Source organism: Heloderma suspectum, chromosome 4 (assembly GCF_057233095.1).
Source record: "Heloderma suspectum isolate Gila_16-S chromosome 4, 16-S_ref, whole genome shotgun sequence".
NCBI classification, from domain to species: Eukaryota; Metazoa; Chordata; class Lepidosauria; order Squamata; family Helodermatidae; genus Heloderma; species Heloderma suspectum.
The window spans coordinates 223,567,441-223,592,409 of NC_139461.1; the positions used below are offsets into that span (position 1 = coordinate 223,567,441).

Here is a 24,969-nt window from a genome sequence, read left to right on the forward strand (position 1 = left end):
CTATCTTCTGTAAAGGCATTTTCAGGGTGGCCATTGGCATCAATCCGTGCAGGAACCTCAGTGCTAACCATTCCCAGAAGATGGGGTGGGCGCCAGACATTTTGGGTGGTGACACAATTCCTCAAACAATCTGTTCTCCAAGAGATTTTCCTTGGAAATGAGACTACCTTAGCAAGGGCCCTGCTGGCACTGGAGTGTTTGTCGCAAGGGAAGTGTGTGCCCTGGTCTAGATGGTGGTTGCCTTCTTAAGCATGGCCTCTAGCCCAGCCCTCAGAATCTAGGCATGTCATGGCTTTTGTGAGCAATATCAATTCGGCTCCAGAGGGTGTGTTTATATTTCTTATATGAAAATAGGGAATCTGAGGTTACTGTTGTTCTGGAAAAATGTCAAGACTCAATTGGCAATATCCCACTAAACCACAAGTTTGTAGGAGAGAAAAAAAACAAATCCCTCAGTTTTTCAAAACCACGTCTGTAGGCTTTTAAAGAAAATATATACAATCTAGGTCAAGTCATGCTCATATTATAGTAGTGGCAATCCTAGTCCTGAAAATAATTAAAAGGTGGAACTAGTACCCCCCATGCTGTTTAGTGAATGAAGGGAAAACAAATCTTTCTTATTCCAGAGTTCTCATAATACACAGGAACGCAATTGTCTTCTACCCCTGCTCCTGCCCCCTCTTATCTTTTCTTTTCTTTTTTAAAGCCAGATTTAGCTCTCCGATATGTTTTATTGTTTGAGGGAACATGTGTTTTACAGACCTGTCATGTGAAAACTATTAAAAAGAGGAACTAGAGCAATAACAATAAGCCACGTAACCATGGTATGGCTAATCCCCAAAGTTTGACTATTAAACTGCTGTTTCTAGTGGAGGTGAAATCGGATCGCATTATGCAGTATTAGCTTTTCAGGGGCAGTTTTTCATTGGGATGCTAAGGGATTTTTGTTTTGTTTTTAAAGGCTATTAATATCATACATTGTTGGCTTGGGAGAGAGATTATCTGTCCAAGTTAGCTCTGTTCCAGGACAGTTTAGGTAGTGGAATGAAGATGGTCCAGATCCACACAATATGCTAAGTTTTGAGTTGCAAAATCAGAAATCGGTTGACAAGAGGTATGCTTCTTGCCACGTTTATTCACTATTTTATGAGTGTGTTGCAAAACAGACATCTCTGCATATACTAAGCCTCTTGACTCGGCCTGTAAAGGTAAGCAGTGCATTAATTCCCTGTATCAGCCTTCCCCAACCAGATGCTCTCCAGATGTATTGGACTATAATTCCCATCATTCCTAGCCTGCATGGCTATTGATGTCCAAAACATCTGGAGGGCACCAGGTTGGGGAACACTGCCTATATCCTTTAGGTTGTATCCAATGTTAGTCCTACTTAGAGTAGACCCATTGAAATGAATGGGACTTAGGTTAAACTAACTTTGGATGCAACTCTTTATTTACGTACTTGATTTATATACTGCCTTTCTGCCAAAAAATGGCACTCCATGTGGCTAACAATAAAATCCAGATTAAAAACAGAATCTTAATTAAAACATAATATAAGCACAAATTGATTTTAAAACACAATTAAAAACACAACAGCCTCAACCAATTTAAAGCCCCACAACTTGGCCTAAATGCCAAAGGCCTGCCATTAAGAAAGCACTCAATAATAGAGGTTGATCTGCCAAATAGCGCATGGTACAGTTCAGCAAAACAAAAATGCAATTAATTTCCAAATTGTCTTTTTAGGTAATATCAGACTAGTATCAGAAGCAGCTAAAAATGATAGCAAATCCTTAATGATCACCTTCCCCCCACCCCCAATCAAAGATCTCTTCATTTCTAGTAATTTAGCTTTTTATGACAGGTATAAAACTTGATTCTTCATATGACAGTGCTTTGCCTCTAATATTCTCCAATTGAAGGGGGTGGGGTTTGCCCTTGTTTTTGAGATGCTCACTCCAGTAACATTTGGGATCATGGGAATTAGACTCTGTTGTGAATTTGAATGGTTTGAGCCCATATATCTGGGGAGGGTCAGACATATAATGAAACTGGACTCACCCTGGGGATAGGGTGTGGGTAGACAATTACCTGGACCTGAAGACCCAGATGAACCTAGTTGCACAAGAAGAAAATTGGGGCTTAGTTATAGCTCTTGCCTGAGGCAAACATCTTACCCTGTATCTATTAGGGATGTACGAAAGTCACTTACCTTTTCGCAGCTTGGCTTCGCGGTGGGGGGGGAGGCGCTTCGCTTCTCCCCTCGAAGTTCAGGTGAGGGGGGGGAGGCGTCCCGCCTCGCCTGGCTGAAATTCAGGCCGGAGGGGGAGGCGCCCCACCTCGCCCGGCCGAAATTCAGGCCGGGGAGAAGCGCCCCGTCTCCCCAGCTGCGAAACAAAAAGTGAAAAACAAAACAAAACACACAAAACCCATGATAGGCTACGTAACGATTAACGTAGCCTATCACAGCTAGATTTCCAAAGTCAGCCGTGATAGGCTACGTTAATCGTCACGTAGCCTATCACGGGTGACTTTGGAAAAAAAAAAAAGTGCGTACGCAAATGGCGGCGGCCCATGGGCGCCGCCATTTGCGTTCCTTATTTTGGCACGTCTAGTCTACGTAAAGATTTATGTAGACTACGGCAAAAATAAGGGCAACGCAAATAGCGTTGCCCTTATTTTCACCGTAGTCTACGTAAATCTTTACATAGACTAGACGTGCCAAAATAAGGAATGCAAATGGCGGCGCCCATGGGCCGCCGCCATTTGCGTACGCGCTTTTTTTTTCCCCCCCAAAGTCACCCGTGATAGGCTACGTGACGATTAACGTAGCCTATCACGGCTGACTTTGGAAATCTAGCCGTGATAGGCTACGTTAATCATTACGTAGCCTATCACGGGGTTTGGGGTTTTTTTTACTTTATTTTGTAATGGCAGAGGTGGCAGCCGGTCGGAAGACCGGCCGCTGCCCCCGCCCCCGCCGAAACGCCTCTGAAACGCCGCCGGGACCCACCGCCGAGAGGGACATTTGCAGGTGGTAAGTCCCATCCTAGGGGGGTGGCGGGGGGGGTGGCGGAGAATTTCACCGCCAGTTTCAGGGGGCCGAATGCATTGGCATTCGGCCTCACCGAGATTCGTGGAGAAATTCTCAGAAATTCTCCGCCATCCCTAGTATCTATATGGGATGTCCAGATCCAAGCCCCTGCATATCACCTTTACTAGTGCACCAAAATGGAAGCTTTTACAGGCCAAAAGGGCCTCTGCCTCCCATTAGTTTCAATGGGAAATACACTGTAATTGTATTTTTGGAGCCAAAGAAACAAAACAGAGTGACAGTCCCAAATGCACCCCACATCTGTGAAAGGTGGTGGTTTGCTATGACTGGGGCAGGATTCAACCTTTGGCAAGTTTTAATAGCAGGACTGCTGCCTTCCAACACTCCACCTATCCCATTCCCACATCCAGTAGCCATGTCTTGAAAAATCTGAATCAGCTCCCACCTTACCATCTTCATTCACAGTTGTTATTCAAAAAGAATTTAAAGTGCCTCTGTGCACAAGCAGAGGGCCCTTCCATTGAGGAGAACAAATCTTTTTTTTAAGCAAAAGAATTTAAATGCACAGTGTGTCTGAGCAAATTGCTGAGATCCAGACACAAATTATGTATGTCATGTCCAAGATGCCAGTGCTAGATTAGAACTGGGAAGACCTCGGTTTAAATCCTCAGTCAGCCAGTCACTGCCCCTCAGGCGAACCTACCTCACAGGGCTGTTGTGAGCATAAATATGAAGAGCCATGTACACTACTCCTTAGAGTAAAGATAGGATAATAATGCAATAAATAAATAAATTTTAGAAAACCGGAATGCTTATGTTAATCCATCTGTCATTTATTGAGAGTGTTGCAAATTGAGTGCATTGTTTAGAAATACATTATTTACATATATACTGAAATGAGGTTGCACCATTAATTCTAGGTACATAAAGTTGCGCAATTAATTCTGGGAACAAAATCTCCGTTTCTACCAAAAATAAAGTGGATATTTATCGTTTTATCTTACAACAACCCTGTGAGGTAGTAAATCTTGCTGCTTCTGAGTATGTCTGGAGCCCAGTGTGACATGAGAGACAAGACTCCACTCCTCCTATTAATCAGGGGAAGGTTAGGGTCAGTGGCACCCCAACCACGCATTTTGGCTGGCTACCAAGTCTAGCCAAGATTTGTGGGCTCCTGCTTCTTACTAAGGGGACATTTCTGAAGCACAATGGCCTCATTCGTCAAGGCAAAAAGACAAATAGGACCTTCTACTTTTTAGATGTCTTCTTTAGAAATCACTTTAGTAACAGGCTGAGTAATAGAAACCATCTTCATATTTGCAAGTTTCCATAGATGTTATTTCTATCCCAACTTTGTTTTTGTTGTTTTAAAAATCAAAATTCTGATTATAGTCTGGTGAATTCAGCTGAAAGGTCATTTGAGGTAGTAAGGGTTATTGTGGATTTTTACTGTGGGAAAAAAGTCAACCTGTCTATTTGCCTGATCATGTTGGACAAGCGGAGTTGCAAATCTTTATTGGGTTCTTCTTAGTAGTCAATTTCCCTTGGTCAATTTCCCTTAGTAGATTTCCCTTGGTTGCTGGGGCAAGTTGTTCAATGCTTATCTGTGTTTCTAACCACTCTTTTATTTTGTTTTGTTTTTCTCCTACTAGCTGGCCTGCCATTTCTGATCATTGAAACGAGCACAATCGCACCCTATAAACGGGGATTTTACTGTAATGACGAAAGCATCCGCTATCCTGTGAAAAGTGGAGAGACCATCAACGATGCTGTACTTTGTGCTGCAGGCATTCTTATAGCCATACTTGCTGTAAGTAGGACAATACAGTTGTGGTTTCTTCTATGCATCTCCTAATCAGGTGGCAATCAAAATATTCTCTATACTTTAAAGTAACATTTGGTAGCAAACAGCCTGTTTGTCTTTTTTGTTACTATTCATAAATGACGCTTAGGATATATTGGCTAATCAGTAAAAAGATTTTAAATACTTTTGGAACTGGAACTTTTGATGTGCTTTGTGAAATTAAGCAAAACTAGATAGCACTTTTAACTGGTCATTCATCTGGACTGAAATCCTCAAAGGAATTATTATAAAATAGTCCCAAGACCCTTTGGAGCAGGACTTGACTATTCTTTGTTATTCTGTAAAGTGCCATGCACCCTGATGATAATTCTGCATTGAAAAACCTTTAAAGCAGGGGTATTGAAGTTCATTCAGCCCAGGGGCCAAATCCCATTTTGGAGAAGCCTTCGGGGTTGCATCCCAGGTGGGGCAAAAGACAAAAGGGCGGGATCAAAACTACCAGCTCTTAAGAGAAGCATTTCAGCCTTTTAGAATGTGGAAAAAGCGGCACAGGAAACCACCAAACACTCTGTGGTTGGGGAAAGGGGGTGAAGCCAGGGGAAGGGGACCTGGTTATCTGAGGAACCCCAGAGTGCCAGATTGGGACGCCAGGAGGGCCAGATTTGAGGTTCTGTACCCCTGTTTTAAAGGAAGTGGGTTGTGAATTAACTGGCTTAACATCATAAGTTCAAGTACAGAGTACAGCCATCTCTGGAATCATCCTCCAGACAAGAATACTCTTTATATTAATAGATTAAAGGAGTTTAGATACCATTATCCAAAATCTGATGATGAGGTAAGGTGATTAACCAGGAATCTAGTGTATGAAGATTAATATTAATAATCTGACCCAGAAATAATAATAATAATAATAATAGTAATAAACTTCGAGCTGGGGACAGTACGGTTGTTTTAGAGCTGTACAAGCAAGCCAGATCCCATAAGCTGCACCAAATAAGCAATGTAAGAGTCATTTTATATTTCAGCAACCGTGTCCTTCTTGGGCAAAAGAGAATTTGAGAGTCTTGAAGGATTTGGTGTACATTGTCCACACACTGATAATTTTTGTGGTATTTACATATCCCATACTTCACGTTGGGTTATGAAGTATGTTTTGCCTTGCAGTCAGCCCACTGCCTGGAAATGTTTTGCAGACTGTATTAGAGTCTGATATATACTAAGCAGGCTTACTATTCTGAAATGAAACTTGAAACTTGGAAGAATGAAGGGAAAGAGCAATGTTTTGTGCTCCCAGCATTCTTTGCACTAAGATACCTATTTCTGCTGGCGTGCTCTTTTCTTTTGGATTTCTGCTAATGTTTTCTCATCATTGAATTGCTTCTTAGGGGAGAAAGAGAGCTCTGAATTTCTTATTAAGTAAATGGAGGCTTATTTACTGTCCAGACATATGAACGGAGACTGCTCATGGCACTGCACTGTTAACCACTTTACCAACAACCCAAAGCCTCGGTTCAGAGGTGATGCCAAACTATGATTTGGTGCTACAAGAACAAATCCAGAAGGGCTCGTGTTGGTTTTTACTTAGTTGTTGTTGTGTTTTTTGCCAACTGTCTCTTGTCATTACGTCTGACCTGGCAAATTGGTTTGCTCTTGCCCTGGAGAATAGCAATCAATCCTGGTTTGCAGGGCAAGTGAGAACCAAAGCTTAACTGAGTCAGGAAACTATGGTTTGCTGCAAATAGAAAGTAGGTAATTACTGAGTGCATGAGAGAAGAAGGAGGAGGGAACACCTGAGCCTGAGGCCTCATTTTCATAGCACCAAACCATGGCTTGGCATTGCATGAGACATGGTATTAAAAGCATACTAGGAAAGATGGGTCGTGCTTCTAATTATTCCAGAGCTTTAACTATGCCATCAGCCACATGCAATGGCAAATTGTGAAGAAACACGGCATTTGTGAGGGTGTCCCCATTTTAGGGCAATTGAGTATTTACACGGGTAATCCTAAAATGAGAACTCTTGCTTTCATGAAGAACCAAAGTACAGTTGGCCCAGAGAATGTAGGGGTGGGGCAGAGAACGATCTGAGGGCACATGGGACAATTATGTTGTTAAAGCTAAGCAGGTTTCAAACCAGTTAGTTTCTAGATGGGAGACCACTCTGAGCTTCCCAAATAAAGAGTGGAGGAAGGAGGATGTAATTAAATGCTAACTTGTATTCTAACCGGCAATGTTGCTTGTTTACACCCTTTGTTACCATGTTGTAACAAAGTGCAAAGGCAGAGAGAAATCTGTAGTGAAACCCATGCTCGTGTGACTGAGTTTTGTGTGATTGGGTTGGCCAGCCATTGTGTTAGGTCTGCTGATCGGGTGGGTGAATTTTTTCTACCTCAGGCTAGTTTTGTTTGTTTCATGGGTATCTATTAGCACTTCCTCTTACCTGAAACATAAGAAAAAAGCTCTTTGAAGGTGAAGAAGCAACATTATTTACCAATAAAGTAGGTTTTTAATGAGTGTACTATCAACTAAGCAGTCCTAATAATCAGTTGTTTTGCACTCATACAGCAAATGAATAAGCCTATGAATAAGAAGGAATTTTATCCTTCAGGGGAACTTTCCTATTATGGAAAAGCCATAAATGAAAGTGAAAAAGGCGTTTCATTTTCACATTACTGTCTAACATACCATCAGTTTGGCTTCTTGAAAAATCTGCTTTTGTCATGGCAAGCCAATGGTGTGTATTAGAGCTGAAAATGTGAGTGGAAACGTAATAATCTGTCTACATAATTCATCAACTTTCTAACGCAAAATGGCAGCCTCATTAGAAACTGGAAAAAATAAGAACCCAACAACTCTGATGTAAAATAAATGCCTCTGTGCTTGTTTTGTGGCTTTCACAACAAAAGTAACCTAGTATGGAAAATGCAAAATGAAATTGAACGTTTTTATTGTAATGAATTACGACTCTTAATGAGCAAGTGGAGAAGCTGATCTCTCTCTTTATATATATATATTTATTTATTGAGGCAAACAATGTGGAAAATTCATGTCATTCATTATATCAATAAACTTACATACAAAAAGCTACAACTTTCAAAGAGCTAAATATAATGTACCATAAAATCAGTCTATTACTAATTTCTGGCTGGTACAGCTATATTTTCCCATAATATGTCTTTCCAGAAATAAATTTTATATCAGCTGTCCCCCACCTGGTGCACTTCAGAGACATTGAACTACAACACCCATAATCCCAGCCAGCATGGCCAGTGATAGGAGATAATTGCTTAGTTTACCATTTCTGTTCAATCAAAATTCTCACAATAGCTTAAAAATAAATTCTTTCTCACTTCTGGTAGCAGTCTCCTTGAAACAATAATGAACTTTAGCTGGTGGATCCATAGCAGCTCTTATTCTTATAATATGAAAGGTGACCTGTTTCCAAAATTATTTTCCATACAAATATGCAGACAGACAGACAGACAGACAGACAGACAGACAGACAGGACCAGACCGCCATTCATGAAGCATATATCAGCTTTCTGTGTTCCATATCACCAACAGTTGGCAGCTTTCAATATAGAATTTTTTTAAAACTCTCCCAAGTGTAATATACTATCTAGGAAAAAGTCTAGGAACCAAGTAGAGCCATGGTGAGATTTTAATTCCTAGTCACTAAATACATACATCTCCCCCACACATAATATCTATTTTTTCAAAACATGTATAACTCATACCCAGATTGTAGGACTGTTGTTGCATACTATGAATTCATCACAAATTCATAGTGTACTGATTCTTTCCTTCCCATTTGATGAGTTTACTTTTCCAGCGCACGGCTGGCATGGAGGCATTCAGGGACAATAAGCAAGACCATCATTTTCACACTGCTAACCCTTTATTTAAAATGGTGTCATCAACACTGTCTCTTGTCTACAACGAAAGGTCAAGGTTATGTTTTATGGGGCTTGCAGGGCCCAAAAAGTTCTCATTAAGTAAACGTTAGAGGCTGTGACCTTTCCCTCCATCAGTACATGAGAGGATATGAATGCACAAGGCCCTTGAGATACTAATTGCCTTAGGGACTGTGCTTTCCAGACCTCCCCTAAATATTCCCAAAGTTTATCCCACAGTGCATTTCCTTTGCCCTAGAAAATATGGCTTGTCTGACCCTTCAGGACCTCATTTTATTCACAAGTCATGGCTGCAACTATGAAAACTTCCTCTTTCTGACCAACAGGAAACATTTGTAACTGATAGTCCTTCTCTCTCTGTGAACCTTTCTACATGCTGCATTTGTTGTGCGCTTGTCATTCCCTACTCATGATTGTTTGCAGATTCTTTAGATGATGTTGTGACCCTCCAGTTTCACTTCTGTTTCACTTCAGTTTCCACAAGATTTTTAGAGCAGGGAAAATGGGGTATTATTTCTCATGGCCAAAGAAAGCGTGATTTCCTCTTGTGTATTTGCGTTATTCTGCTATAACACAGTGCCACCTCGAGATTAAGTGGAAAAGCAGGAAACAAAAAGCCCTTTGTGTAGAGCTTGGATCTCAATTCTGCAACAAAACCCAAAGTAGATGCAACGGATTAAAAGCCCTGTTAAGTATAGTAATCAGTGCATATTCATCTCTTGGCATCACTGCTCAGCCTCCTTACCAGAGGAGTGAACATTTGTCTCCTTTAGCAAAAGTTCATCTTGTACCAAAGAGGCAACCCGTGACTTGCTGCCATTTAAGGCTGCAAATCCTATGCATGCTTATAGGAATAAGTCCCATTTTACCTCTCCCCCACCTTCATCGTGCCTGATGAAAAGTTCTGGAAAACTCAAAAGTATAACCACTATTTTGTAACTTTGGGTTGACTTAATAAAAGTAATACCCAAATAATGGATTTTGGATTTGTTTTTTTCTTATGTTCAACATGGTTACTTTTGCTTTATGCCAGGGGTGGGCAACTTCAGGGGGCTCAGGAGCCATGCACCCCCTGCCGCCAGCTGTACTTCTGCCACTGCCACCCCACTGAAATTCGGTGACACAGCAGCAGCAGCAAAACAAAAACAAAACTGGTTTGCTGCTAAATTTTGGCTGCAAACTGCTATGAGGGCTTAAAAAGGACAAATGTGGCTTGTTTTAAAGCTAAATTTGCCCTTTTAAAGCCTCTGTAGCAGTTTGCTGCTGAAATTTGTCGGCCATCCACACACACACACACACACACACACACATATTTGCTGCCAATGCACCACCACAGATGATGAGGTCCGCCTCAGAGACAGGGGGCACACCCTGCTTTATGCACAAGATTGTGCTGTCTTCCCTCAAAATAGGATTAAAATTGTACTGGGTGTTTTCTGTCCTCTAAAGGTTTGAATTGCACCAGAGTCTTTATATGGTGGAAAAGGAGCAATTCCAAGTCAGTCATGGATTTGAACCAGCGACCCAGAACTTAGCCTACTTTGGGGGCTCTCTTTTAGGTAACGTTCCTTTAGGTAATCATTCTCCACCTCAAGTACTGATGTAACACGCTGTCTTTAAAAACAGAATTAGTTGCATTTAGAATAGGCAAAACCTGTGCAACTGAATTAGGGAGAAATATGTGCTTTAGATTTAAACCTTGCATTTCCCCATCTGATTACATGCTGGAAAAACAGTACGTTGAAACTTATTGTTCAGTGGGGGCTGGGGGTGGGGAGAGATTGCAAGTGTGTCTGAATAATAGCAGCTAATTGCATAGAGGCCTTTCAAGGGTTTGATAAAAACAGATTTTCAACCATGCTTTTCAAATACTGGAGCATTTTGCACTTTGTTTCTTTCCAGCTTTGCTCCCCTTTAAGCGTTTCCAGCAGTTCACACCACATACACACTACTTGCTGGAGACGCAAGTCAGAAGAAGAGCCTAATATCTTTAGGACTTGTTTATTCAGGATGAAGTTTCAGCTTTTGCACATCTGTGCTGAATTAGTTGCCTGAGCTTGCTTTCTTTTTCATTTTTCTTTTTCTTTTTTAAATCGGGGACAGAATTGCCAAAAGAACCAGTTTATCCTACTTCAGCTTCTCATTAAGGGTCCGGCCATGATTTCAGCTAAAGCAGGGACGGGTCATGACTACACCGTGGTGTGCTAGTGGGGGGCTGAAGTCTCCAATTTACAATCTGCTACATCTGTGCAATTACTAGGACCACCAGCAGTGAGAGAAAATATTAATCCCTAGACTTTGTTGGCCCTGGTCAAAATATTCACATGTGTATCTCAGGCCAGGCACCTTTGGTTTCTAGAGGCTCCATAGATTTATGAATACTGAAGACAGAATAGTATTGCGCTTACTGTTAAGTTTATTATTTCCCCTCCTTGTATTAGGTAAAATCTCTGTAAAGTACGGATTTCTAGTTTTTGCACTGATAGTTTATACTAGCCTTCTGGAACCTGGTGTCTTTCAGATGTGTTGGACTACACATCCCACCATCCCTGGCCAGCATGACCTTTGGCTGGAAGTGATGGGGTTGTAGGCCAACACATCTGGAAGGTGCCAGGTTGAGGAAGGTTGATTTGCATTATATTTCCATATTCCATGACAACAAGAGAGCCAACGAATTCATCTGGAGTAATTGGCATTTGGACATCTTCCTGGCGCTTCATTGTGCTTTCTGAATGTAGTTCTCCAGCTCCTACAGGCCACTTTTGCCTGTGCACATATGCTGGGGATACATTCCCAAGCGTCCACAAAAGCCACAGTGGATTTGTAAGAGACTCATCCTCCAGTAAATGAGCAATACAGAAAAGAGACGGATGCAATGGTTGTCAGAGAGAGGCCCTGCCTGTAAATAAGTATTAGGGGCCATCTGGCAAATTAATTGTATTCTACTAAAAGAAGGAGATACTGGAATTCCGATGCTTCTATTCATCCCTCATGCAAACATAGGCCTTGGCTCCTTGCCTGCATTTGAAGATAGTCCAACAACTAGATAAGCCATCAGCTGGACAGCACTTGTATTCTCCAGTGTTTGCATATCGTTCTGGAACAGGTTAGTACCTAAGCCTAGACAGCCTTGGGGAAGCCCCAGGGACCTTCATATCAATTCCCGTTTGGGAAAATGTGGCAACTTTTCAGGGCAAATGGAACATACAGCTTTTCCGCCAACTAAATTTGTTTAGTGAGCCCACACTTTTTCTAGATTCTATCCATAAAGTAGCCAGGAATGCTCATAATTTCAACTAGTCTATTTCCCCAACTTCTCATCATCCAGTTTTCACAATCTGTCTCTTTTCACACACACCCCAGTCCCTTCCCATATCCATTTTAGTTTCTGGTCTTGCACCTTCCAAGTCTAGCATTCTCAAACCAGGAAACCTCGTTTCCTGTGGCTAGTCCCCCTGGCCCCTCTTTGGCCTGCATCCCTTAAATGCTTGCATCTTCTCTCTGGCAAACTAGGTTTGCAGAAGAGAATCGGCTGCTATGAACCGTATCTGTAGAACTGCTCACTGCTATCTTGAATGCCCTTTGTTCTCTAGGATCTTCCTTTGCTTTGCCCTGTGGAGTTCTAGCAGAATATTGAGTAGCCATATACTGCAATAAGTGTTTGCTGAACATAATCAGGAATTAATATTCTTGGATTATATATTTTTTTAAAAAAGCAAGACAGCCACTGATAGATCAGCTAGACACTAGGTCCTGTCCTAAAACAATCTCCTTTCCTGAAACATGTATATGAAACCTGCTCACTTTTTTCCCCAGCAAGGAAGCAGATAGATATAGGTCACCTGTAAAAAGCAGTTCCACTTTCTGGGCCTCCTAGGCAACCTTGTGTCCTGCCCATGCATTAAGATCTCCAGATGAGACTCTTTTCTGAGTACCATCAATTGGTGAGGTATATTTTGGATGTACAAAGGAGAGGTCCTTTTCTGTGGTGGCTCCAGAACATTCTCCCTAAAGAAGTTCAACTGGCACGGATGCTACAGTCTTTTTGGTCAAAACAGTTCTATTTGCCCTACGGATGTACAGATTGTGTAAAATCTGTTCCGTCCGTGTTTCATAGATTGTCAGGCACCTTTTGTTCCGTCATCCACCCATCGATGCAATCGGAATTTGCACTTTTGTGCAAATCTGCATGTGTAAAAATGTGAAAATTCCCCCCAAATGTGCATTTTCACGCTTTAGCCTATGGGAGAAATGTGCATTTTGGCCAGTTTTTTAAAAATTTTGCATATTTTTCTACAACAAAATTTGTGCAAATTTGGGAAAGTTCCACAGTCTGCAAGTCTGTGGAATCCACCTGACAGGGGGAAACCCATGGGTTGGAGTCATGAAAATCCAAGCTCATTTGATTCCATTGCAGATATCCCTAATTTGCCCAGGGATTTTAAAGCGGTTTTATTGTTTCTGTTCTGCTTGATAGTTTTATGGCCTTGTTGCTCCTTACTTTTATTTTTGTTTGAAGGGTGATGTACTGTGCTACACTGTTTCTACTGTATTGTACTTTCACTATTGGGTGCTGCCCTGAAATCCCTTACGATGAAGGGTAGGTTAGAAAATGTCAAAAATAATTTAAAAATTGAGATATATAATAAAACATCTAAACAAAATACATTTTGGCTGTATGCCCTTCAGGGTCGGGTAGCAGTTTGAAAAAAATATTCTGCAGAAGCATGGCAATGTAAAGATTCTCATGTCTGTACCTTGCAAATCAAGCTTAGCTGCTATTGTAATTCTTGGAAGTTACATTTTTGTTTTGCTTAATTATAATATTTTAAAAGCTTTGGGCACAATCCTATGCATGTTTAGACAGAGAAAAGGCTCACAACTCCCAGCATGCCCTAGCCAGCATGGCTGGCTGGGGCATACTGGAAGTTGTAGGCCTTTTCTCTGTCTAAACATGCATAGGATTGTGCCCTTAAATAGTGGTTTAGTTCCATTTTAGCTATGATTGGTGCAGGGGGAGGGGAGAAGAGTAAGTAAGAGAGAATATATGTTTTCCATGTATTTGGCGTGGTGCCATGCTGAGAGTCATGTTACTGGCTGTTTCAGCAATGGATTTACATAAAGGCATTTTTCTGACCATAGTGCTGCTAGCCAGAATAAAAAGGTTGCAAAGGCAGTGGGAGAAAAAAAGTAGAAAAGTTACTCAGTTTATTATTGAGGTTTAAAAACAGTGAAGTAATTAATAAAATCCTAAAACTGTAAACCTGGAGTTCGAAAAATCTACTTGGATAACATGACAAAGAACAATTTAAGCGTTATGCTTCTTTCTGAGATGTGTAACATTTGGAATTGATTTCACAGTCTGATTTTCATTAAATTGCCTTTTAAGACTTGAGATTATAAGAAAGCCAAGCAACCAAGTTCATAATGATGATTGATAGCATTACTGTCAGGTCTGGAACACTCCCTCTAGATGTGGCGCAGGAAATACTTAAAAATGTATGGTTCAAGGGTGCGTGGGTCGTGCTACTGAAAACAGGCTTGCTGCAATGTAGGAGTGCAACAGAGAAGCATGTGCAAGTATGGACTAGTGCCCTGTTTCTCAAAATTTATGAAATCATTAGAAGAACCAGTTTACACAGTATGTGAGTGTACACTCAAGAAGAAGGTATAGCAAATCCTGGCTCTTGGCCCAGTGTACCTGTGTTTATTGCAATCAGATGTTACATTTTTAGGTATACATTGAAAATATCTTAGGGTTACATCTAAAATGCAGTATGTAAAGCAGCATATGTTTAGGTCTTCCCATGCTCTACAGCCTAGGGAAAAAAATCCAGTGCAGTTTCTTCCTTGTTCACTCCCTGGCCCTACACATGTTCAGATATGCAGCTCGTGCATACATACTGTGAACCTCACACCCTGGCTTGTACGCATTTTCCCTTTCTCTCTCCTATACTTCCCTTCCATTTCATGTCCAGTTTGAGGTAACTGTCCTTACAGCAGTCAGAGATTTGTGACACACACCCTACCCCCACACATGTATACTTTATCTTCCATCCACCCAGAGTTGTCCAGGAGCTGAACGAGATAAAGACATATTCAGTACTTGGAAGTGAAAAGTGCAATATAAATAAATAATAATATCCTTGGAAAACCAAACACTTCACCAAAACCTTAACTACTCCTTCAGTGGGCCCAATCATGCAGAAATCTGTATACTTAGAACAGCCTTCCTCAACCTGGTACTCTCTAAACATGTTGGACTGCAAGTCCCAGCATGCCCCAGCCAGCATGTCCATTAGTCATGATGGCTGGGGCATGTTGGAAGTTGTAGTCCAAAACATCTAGAGGGCACCATGTCGGGGAAGGCTGACTTAGAACAATGAACAATAATTCTTGGCCCTTTGAAACAAAGCCATGAAGCAGAAGTGAATTTCTTGTACAAATTTCCTCTCTAAATATCACCATTACATGTAATGAAAGTTTCACTTCAGAGAATTGTTTATGATTTTATGTATTCATGTAGCCCCCATCAATGTGCAGAGTGCTTTACAGCATAAGCCCAAGGGACAGGTGTGGTTTGGGTTGACCAAATTCTCTTTCATATATGCATGGGAATTTTGAAAACTAAACAGATTTCAGCCTCCCCCAACCCCCACTTGTTTCGAACTACAACTCCCACCATCCCTAGCCATCATGACCAATGGACATGCATGCTGGCTGGGGATGATGAATGTTGCACTTTAACACATCTGGAGAGCCCCAGGTTGGGCAAGGCTGGATTACTTGGAGAATCACTAGTAAAAAAACCGCCAGTCAATTGCTTTGTCATTATTCTGCAGCAATATAATATATAATATAGGTCCAAATGTCAAGAATTTTTCAGCACACGGTAACTTGCCATATGGGGATGTCATAAGACCATTTTACTCTGTGAATATAGAGAGGGGAAGGTTCCTTTGTGTTTTCTCTTTTTAAAGAATGTGTGAACTGGCCCAGGTGTCTTGCTACATTGAGGTTTGGTTGCAGTTACAAATGTAGCATTTTTAGAGCTCCCCATTCAGGAGACAGACAAACTTCGGCAAAATGGATCAACTTAGGAACTCTTTTGCCTGTGGAATCACTTGCTGTTTTGGACTTCACCTGAAGCTTATATCCTGCCATATCTGAAGAGCGATTGCCCAATGAGTGGTATAATTATGCCCCAAACACCCACACCTTTTAGATTTGATTTGGTTGCTCTTGTGTTTAAGTGACATGCAGTGGATGGGATCTTCACATGAAAGCAGCTAGACCAGTTTTACTAATGATACGACTGGGCTTGTCATCACTGCCTGTAGGCTAAGGCATGGAATAGAAGACATGATGATAATCCTCTTTTTGCAGCCCTTGGAACATGTTCCCCCCAAGCCTTCTGATTTAATATTGAATCCCACGTTATACTCCTAAGGGAGCCTAATCGCTTTGGGATGGGTAAATTGTTTGGGGCATATTGTCTGTCTATATGCTAATAAGTACCTTCTCTCTCAACGTGGATGCAATGGCAAGGGAGTTACCATTTGGATCTTTTTCTCAAATAAAGACCCTAAATATTTGCGGGGAGGGAGGGAGATACTAGATTTCACAAAAACCTCTGACTCAGCAAAAGAAAGCAGGGGGCAGGAAGTCCAGCCAGTGGATGCAATGGAACACAAATGCATCTGACGCACCCATAACCACAGTGGCTGCCTGGGACATGGACGCACGCACACAGTAAGTGCAGCATTGTCTCCCCCAGATTAATCACACTTTCCTATAATGAAGAGGGATGCTGTTCAGAAGGAAAGCTTGAGCATGAGCACCATGGAACTATATTGTCCCACCACTCAGCTGATCCCAAGCGTACAGCAGAGTGAACTTCTTTAAAGTGGTCTGAAACTAGACTGTGAATGCAAATGTCTCCCTTGGCAGATCTCTAGGGCTGCCCCTTCAAAGGACAAGATCGGAGAAGCAAACACATGCAGTTCTTCATACTCTGTCCTCCCCAATGGACCATGCAGCAGCAGCGCCAGTTGCTCCTTCACCTCACCTCTGGTGATTTGCCACACTCCCGCCAGACTCTTGTCAGGGCCAAACCAGATATTACTTTAAATATTTGTCTACTAGCTGTGTGTCCTTTTTTTCATTTTTACTCTAGAGTAGGTGCAGGGGGCCTGATCCAGATCTTAAATGCCCCCTGCCCCCCATGCTAGGGTCCCATTCTGGATCAGGGCCCTGTCCCTACTCTAGAGTAAAAAGCAAATAAAAACTTGTAGCTGCTAGGATCACATTTACAGTAATGTCTGTTTTGGCCCTCCGAAAGCTCTGTGGCTGTACACACAACATGGAAGCCTCTGATTAAGCTCTCAGCATGCAGCTGCCAGATTGCTAGTGTAGCGTAGTGGTTAGAGTGTTGGGCTGGGACTGGAGAGACCCGGGTTCAAGTCCCTACTCGGCCATGAAGCTCACTGGGCGACTTTGAGCCAGTCACTGACCCTCAGCCTAACCCACCGCACAGGGCTGTTGTGAGGAGAAAATGGAGAGGCAGAAGTTCATGTACACCTCCTTGGGCTCCTTACAGAAAGGCAAGATAAATAAGACCACCTTGTCTCACATGGCATCCTCTTCCCTGAGCAGACATGCAGGGAAGGAGGACACTGTCCTCGACAGAGGTGGAAACACAGGACTCTCCTGTATGGGGGAACACACCAAAAATGTTCCTTTGTTGAGTTCTTCTAATCTTGCTCCTAAAGATAGATATAGATATAGGGTGTGTGTGTGTGTGTGTGTGTGTGTACGCACCAATAATTACAAATCATTCAGAAATATACTACCATCTTCTATATTACCAGTTCAAAACCATTCACTTGGTAATGATTTCCTACTGTGCCTAGGGAAGCTTTCCTTCATTGACAGCATTTTACTCTTGTGTGGAAAGCTGCCAGTTAATAGAAGCTCCAAGTGACTGCTGCAGTTCTTTTACTGACAGTGTTACTACACATCTGGAGAAACGGTTTCAGCAGTCTGTAAAGAGAGGAAGAGAGGTGCCTGTGGTATATTGGTATATTTCTTGACCATTGGTTAATTATTCTGTCACCATCTTTTGTGGTAAAATTATACTGTCATGTGTGCTGCTTTTGGAGGCTGCCTATTTTCTTCTAAATTATATTTTTTAAAAACCCATTTTTCTTCTTGCAGATTATAATAGGAGAGTTCTATCGGATCCATTGCTTGAAGGAGAGGTCTCGCTCCTTCATCGAGAACCCATATGTGGCAGCTTTGTACAAGCAAGTGGGCTGTTTTGCCTTTGGTTGCGCCATCAGCCAGTCCTTCACAGATATCGCCAAAGTATCGATTGGACGCTTAAGGCCCAATTTCATTGCAGTTTGTGAGCTGGATTTTAAAACTATCAACTGCTCTGATGGTTATATCGAAAAATATGAGTGCCTTAATCGTGATGAACCCAAAGTCCAGGAAGCCAGGTGAGAAGAATTTTCTTTCCAACAGAAATAGTGTGGTATGATTTGATTCAAAATGTTGCCCTTATTTTTCTACATGAGCCTTGGGGAATCTATCTAAATTATTTCACATTCTGAAAAAATGGCAAGGGAACCTTAATCATTTGGGGGAGCCTTAATCATTTGGGATTATATTGACATACAAGAAAAAACCAAGTAAGATGGGATGCAATGACGGTTTATAAATTTATGCATGGTGAGGAGGAACCAGACAGAGACAAGTTTTTCTCCCTCTCTCATAATACTAGAATCCGGGCTCATCCCATGAAGCTGATTGATGGGAGATTCAGGACAGACAAAAGGAAGTACTTCTTCATACAGCACATAGTTACATTGTAGAATTTGCTTCCTCAAGAGGTGGTGATGGCCACCAACCTGGATGGCTTTAAAAGTGGATTTGACAAATTCATGGAGGGTAAGGCTTTTAGTAGGTACTCGTTATGGAGACTATATACTACTCCTAGGAGAAGAGGCAGCATGCCTCTGAATACCAGTTGCTGAGGAACAAGCACAGGAGGGTGCTATTCCCCTCATGTCCTGCTTGTGAACTTCCTGTAGGCATCTGGTTGGCCACTGTAGAAAACAGGATGCTGAACTAAATAGTCCTTTGGTCTGATCCAGCAGGGCTCTTCTTAAATTCTGATGAAGTTGAATAAATAGGTGCAAACAGGTTTCTATTGTATTTATTACCTTTCTTCCTTCTATAAAAAATTACTCAGGGATTTCCATAATACTTGGAATGACACATCTTTGGTTAATATCTATCCTTTATTTAACAGCCACAAACTATTTTTCAAGTGGGTGTATATTCCTCACTGTGCTGGTGCAGTGGCTAATAGATCACAGTTATGAATCACGAAGCCCAAAGTTCCAGTCTCACATTGTCATGTACCCACTAGGTTGCCTTACAGCACAATCCATTGAATGTTTACTCAGATATAACTCCCACTGACTTCAGTGGGGTTACTTCAGGTAAGTGTGTATAGGATAGAAACCTAAATCCATGATCTCAGCCTAATCATTTTGCAATATGGAATATTAATGCTGATCTACCTTGCAGGATTGTTGTAAGGATTACAGCAAGATAATGTATGTGAAGCACTTTGAACATTAAAAAGTACTATGCATCTTTTTATTATTGCTGTTATTTATTTTAACTGAACCTGCATTGGCTTCCTTAGCAGTAAAGTCTAAAGGCATAATTGCTGGCCCTTAGCTCCACACAAGCATTTGTTTGCAAGCATTTGTTTGCATTTTTGCAACCGGTTCCCCCCAAACACTGGATGTAATAATAACATCACTATAACGCCTGGTTAAATATTGTTTCTTAAACAAACAAGCACTAGCTGACAAAACCAACAAAGTAATTGTCCAAGGGAGGAACTTTGAAAAGTAAGAAAGATTATGAAAAGCTGTGAGAAATAAAAAAGAAATTAGATGTGTTTGATACATTTAATATTATGAAATATTTTTGAGAAAGGAATAACTCATCTCTAATAAGCTAGGTAGGCTGATTGCAAACAGATTTAGCTAAAAATTCTAACAAAGTTTTGATTCTACCTATAAAGATAAGGAACCATAACGTTGTTAATAGCTGCAAAGTTATAGAGGACTATGAGACAAGGCTTTTCACTTCAGATGAACTTGACTAATGGCAGACTCCAACACTGCTATTGCACCTCTGCAAATTGGGGTGTGCCAGCATGACCCACCACCCAAAGCAACCCCAGAAACTAGCATTTTGACTTGTTTCTGGTTGCTTTAGGAAGTGCTAGCTTCTAGGGTCAGCCCAAGACATTTTGCAGCTGAGGCGAAGGACAAGATGGTGCCCCTCCCATTCCGTATACAAGAACTGTCTGGACAGACAGATGCATCTGTCTTCAACACTAAGGATGAGGCAATATCCTTCACTGAACCTGAAGGCAGCAGGCTAACTTAAGGGGCACAGAGTAGGCTACAAGTCACACAGCTTTCTCCTTGAACACCTTACTGCCGCCTCCCAGCATCTGCCGCCTGAGGCAACTGCCTCTCCCTGCTTAATGGTAGGACCGGCCCTGCTAGCTTGTGGGTGGTGTGTCCCACTGGCACACAGGCAGCTTTGGATACTGCCCGAAAGCTGCTACTATATACCCACTTGCCTTGGAGTAAGCCATGCTGAACTCACTAGTAGACATGCATAGGATTGTGTGTAAATTAATGTTGTTTTTTAAATGCTGTTCTGAATAGTTTCAAGAAGATAGGGCCAACTGATTATACAACAGCTGATGGCAGAAGCCATTTAAGTGTCCTGGGCTGCATGGCTTCACTCCAGAATATTATTTAAAATGGCTATCATTATGTTGGGTGATGGTGTACATTTTAAAGACCAATAAAAAACTAAGTACTACAGAATGACAGAGAACACTGTTTAATTTTATCAAGTTTTCATAGGCTATCCATATGGTTTTTTATGTTGCTGCTGCTTTTTAGTTTGTTTTTAAAGATTGGTGTTGGTTTTATTGATATCTCCTTTTAGTATTGTGTACGGTTTTATTTTTGACTGTGAGCCACCTTAGATATTTTGTAGGATTTAGCTGGTTTTATTGTTGCTTTTATTGTTTGTATGTTTTTATTGCTTTTAATATTTTAACTGTTTGTATGTATTTTATTGCTGTAAGCCGTCTTGGGAGGGCTTCTGCTCTGAAAGGTGGCCAAGAAATGTTTTAAATAAATAAAATAAATAAATAGGAAGGTGGGCTATAAATGTCAGAAATAAATGAGATAACTGTGGGGAAAGCTTTGTACCCTGTGCTTCCCTGCAAGAGATCTCTGTCAATAAGAACAGGACCAGCCCAGGGGTAGATCCAGATTTAGGTGTGTGCATCTGGGCTGGCTGAAGCAGATTTCTCCCTCCTCCCCATGGTAGTCCCTTCAGCCCTGCCCCGCATGCAACTCAGAGGGTTGGCAGACTGCTGAATGGGGTAGACTGTGGTGTAGGAAGAAGGGGGGACCCTGAAAATCAAGCAGAGGCACCTTCTGTCCATGGAAGGCACATCCTGGATCTAATGCCAGGGGTTTTTCCCTCACCATAAGTGCTTTAGTTTCCCCCCATAGGCGTAAATGTCAGTTTATATAGGAGAATGTAAAAGGGTGCTCTTAGGAATGCCATGGGGTGTGTATCATTTGTTCAAAATCTGTTTAGGAGATCATAGAGCAGAATCATAGTAATACTACTCTAGTTTGGAGAAGCCAATTAATAATGGTTGCTTTGAAATATTTTTACTTTACATGTGGGATAGGAGTAATATAAAAAGATGCTCTCATTTTGAACGTTCAATTTAATTCCAGTACTATTCAGACCTGACTTTAATCTTTAAAAAAGGACTTGAGAATTTTAATTTTGGGTTTAAAAAAATTTATATGGATCTACCAACTGAATATTTTTATTACCATGCAAACGTGTTGTTAGGAAAACCAAAGCATTTGGCCATTCTTTCAAATAACAAAATGGTGGTTCTTTTCTTTTACAGGAAATCATTCTTCTCTGGCCATGCTTCCTTCTCTCTCTACACCATGCTTTATTTGGTGGTAAGTATATGATTATTTTACCTGTAACAAACCATGTATACTGTCTTTTTCAAGATGGGGGGGAATGCATAAAATATTTACGAAGAGGAATAGAGACACATCAGTGGTAAAAATAATTTCAAACAAACAAGTATCTTTTAAGGTGCAATCTTAAGCATGTTTAGAGAGAGAAAAATGTCCTACAACTCCCAGCATGCTGGCTGGGGAATGCTGGAAGGTGTAGGCCTTTTTTCTCTCTAAACAAGCATAGGATTGCACCCTTAGGTAATAAAGACACAAATTGAAGTGCTATGCTCCTAAAACCACTGACAGCTCTGGGATCCAGCCTTTAGGGTGGTAAACACCTTGAATCTTAAGGCCAGCTTATGCTACCAAATTCTTCTATGCAATTGTTTGCAGAAATACATGACCATGTGCAGAAAGGTTATGTGAACTGGGCAGTAATCATGAAGAAGTTCAGCCACAATAATTTAGATGGCTGTAGCACATGGTGTTTGCTATAGTTCAGAGAAATCTACCTCCACTGGTTCGCGCACACCCACGTAGAAAATCGCTTGGAAAATTTATTTAGTGTGAACGAGCCCTTATAATGAGTTTGCATGACCAATTTTTACAAGAAGATATCAATGAAAGGTTACTTATTTCTATAAGTAAAACCATAGTAAATTACATGGTATATATTTTATGCCTTCCACCCTGACGTTATGCTTATCAGATATGTATGTGGCTGGTTTTCAGTTGCCAACTTGGCTTTAAACTAATATGATAATTTCATGCAAGGAAAAGGGGGCAACATCTGATACATTGGGCTGACTAAGTGGGAAAGGTTTCAGTTTGGTTTCTGGTCATGATTTTCTTTAGAAACAATGTGCCACAAATGCAACAATATTACTTGAGATTACCTGATAGAATTTAGGATTGTATACAATGGTAACCTTCTGCCAGGAACAGATGCCATGGAAGATTGAGTTCTCCCTACCTGCTGAATTCCACTGTGTGCTCCCCCAAAGCAGCTCTGGAAGGCTGATTCCGGGCAGATTCAGGGGCATTTGGGGGGCTGCAGGGAGGAGGAGGAGGGGAAAAGAAACTCCTCTTGCGTGAGCAGATTTCTGCTCACGCAACTTTGGATTTATCCCTCTGTGTCTCCCTGTATCCTGATTTATTTTATTGAAATATCTTGGAGGTCCATCACCTTGGAAGCAGAACCATTGCAGAAGCTGGAACTCATGGCATCTTTTTGAAGGGTTATTTTGATGGAACACTGTAGATAGAAGCCAGTTTTGGATGTACGTTGCTAGCTTCATAAACCATGGTTTATGAAGCCAGGAACAAGTGTTGGGGCACCTACTCCTTGCTCTGTCCCTCACACGGTTCAGCAGAGATTCTAGTTTGTTTTAAACTAGAGTTCTCTATTACATCCAAAGTGGGAAATTCTGGTCAGTTTCAGTTAACTAGCCAGGATCTGATCCTGGCTTAATACACGGGTTAGTTAAGCAATATTATATCATAAATCGTGGTGAGTTGAGCTAGAAATGTATATCCAAAAAGGGCCAGAAAGTAACATCAGGCATTCGCCTGTTTTATTTCTCATCACTGGGTCGGCGCTTACAACCTATAGAATAGGTCCATAGTTCTTATATACATTAAGACTGAAGAGGCATTTGGATGCTACCAAGGAGAGTGATTTAATCCACCTTAAAAAGGTCACATCTGCATAGCTTGCTCCAGTCTCAGTTTTTCTGGAAAAAGCAAGAGCGTGAAGAATGTAAGGAATGTAAACCTACATGTATTTCATTTCACCAAGGAACATAATTGAGATAATGTTAGGCTGCTTATCTGCCATTTACATACATTGGGTCAAAAGCATAATTATCTGCTTCATTAGGTTAAAAAAATCTACTTTCTGGGTAACCACTTCAGGAAGCAGGGCAGGTGGACTTGCTTGCCCACGTAGTTTCACCCCAACGATGGGGCTGGTCTTGTTTTTCTTTTTCAATGAAAAATGGCTCTGCCCTTCCTTTCCTCCACTTGTGATGCCAGAGTGCTTCCTGACTAGCTGCTGGAAGTATGCTTGATAGAGCTTGTGAAAGGAACCCGGCACAGGTCAATTATGGGTGGAACTACCCTAAGCTTTTGGAAGGATAAAGAGAGAGAGATTTAGGGAGTGATTTGTGGTAAATGTAATTAGGGAAAAGCTTTTTTCCCCTTTCCCTTTTGAGACTTTTGAAAGATCTGTGGGCCCTGCAAGTCCTGTAACATTAGATATGAAATTTGGGGGAGGGGGGAACCAGGCCTGAACTTATAAAAACATTAAATATGAACTTATATCTATGAATAGGCCCTCACCACCACAATTCCTTCTCTTTGCTGTCTGAAAAGATAAATTAAGACACAACTCCCTGCTGGGTTTTTCCCCCTTTCCCTTTTTCTCTTTAAGCTGGAAGCAGCCTCTGTAATTTAATTACCATACCTTTCAGACTGTTTGGTGGTCTGTATGAATTTATTTCCTCATATTTTTCTCTCACTTTTCTTTTAAATGTTTCAAAGTTATTCCGTAAACATTTACACCATTTCCTCTCAGCAATGCTAAAATAACATTGCCATGGAACTGCAGGGAAGAACATGCAACATGAAAGGAGTTAAAATTCGTTTTTGGTCTCCCCCTTTCCCTTTCTCTGAGAATTCATAGATGGAGAGTGTGTGTCTGGCACTTGGTTAAAGCAATGGTACTGGTCTCTAGGACTTTTGAATAAATAGTTTGTTTTACCTATCACCACTTCCATTTACCATGAAATGGTGCCACCTTTTCTCACCCTGTGCTTCTACATTCCCTCTACGCCCGAGAAATTCCTTAGGGCAGAAGGAGCATGTTAGGAAGAAGGAGAAACTATACAGTTGGAGCCTAGAGGGAAACTACTTATGCTGACAAAGCCAACCAATTCGGTGAGATTTCAAAAAATTGCAAGCCCTTTAATGGCTGACTCGCAGACATTTGTAGAGCTGAGCAAAATGTTGTATAGTAAACATTTTAGGCATGAAACAGGACTGAGGGGTAAGATTATCTCTGAAACCCCACCAATGCTTTCATCTTTT

General features: G+C 41.3%; 1 protein-coding gene across 1 annotated transcript in view; it reads left to right on the forward strand.

Moving 5' to 3' along the window:
* Positions 1–24,969, forward strand: part of PLPP3 (phospholipid phosphatase 3) — an 82,978-nt gene that overhangs the window by 40,276 nt on the left and 17,733 nt on the right. The window contains exons 2-4 of the mRNA XM_084848256.1: positions 4,708–4,865; positions 17,990–18,273; positions 21,819–21,876. Of these exons, the coding sequence (XP_084704382.1) occupies positions 4,708–4,865; positions 17,990–18,273; positions 21,819–21,876 (500 nt within the window). The remainder of the gene's footprint in view (positions 1–4,707; positions 4,866–17,989; positions 18,274–21,818; positions 21,877–24,969) is intronic.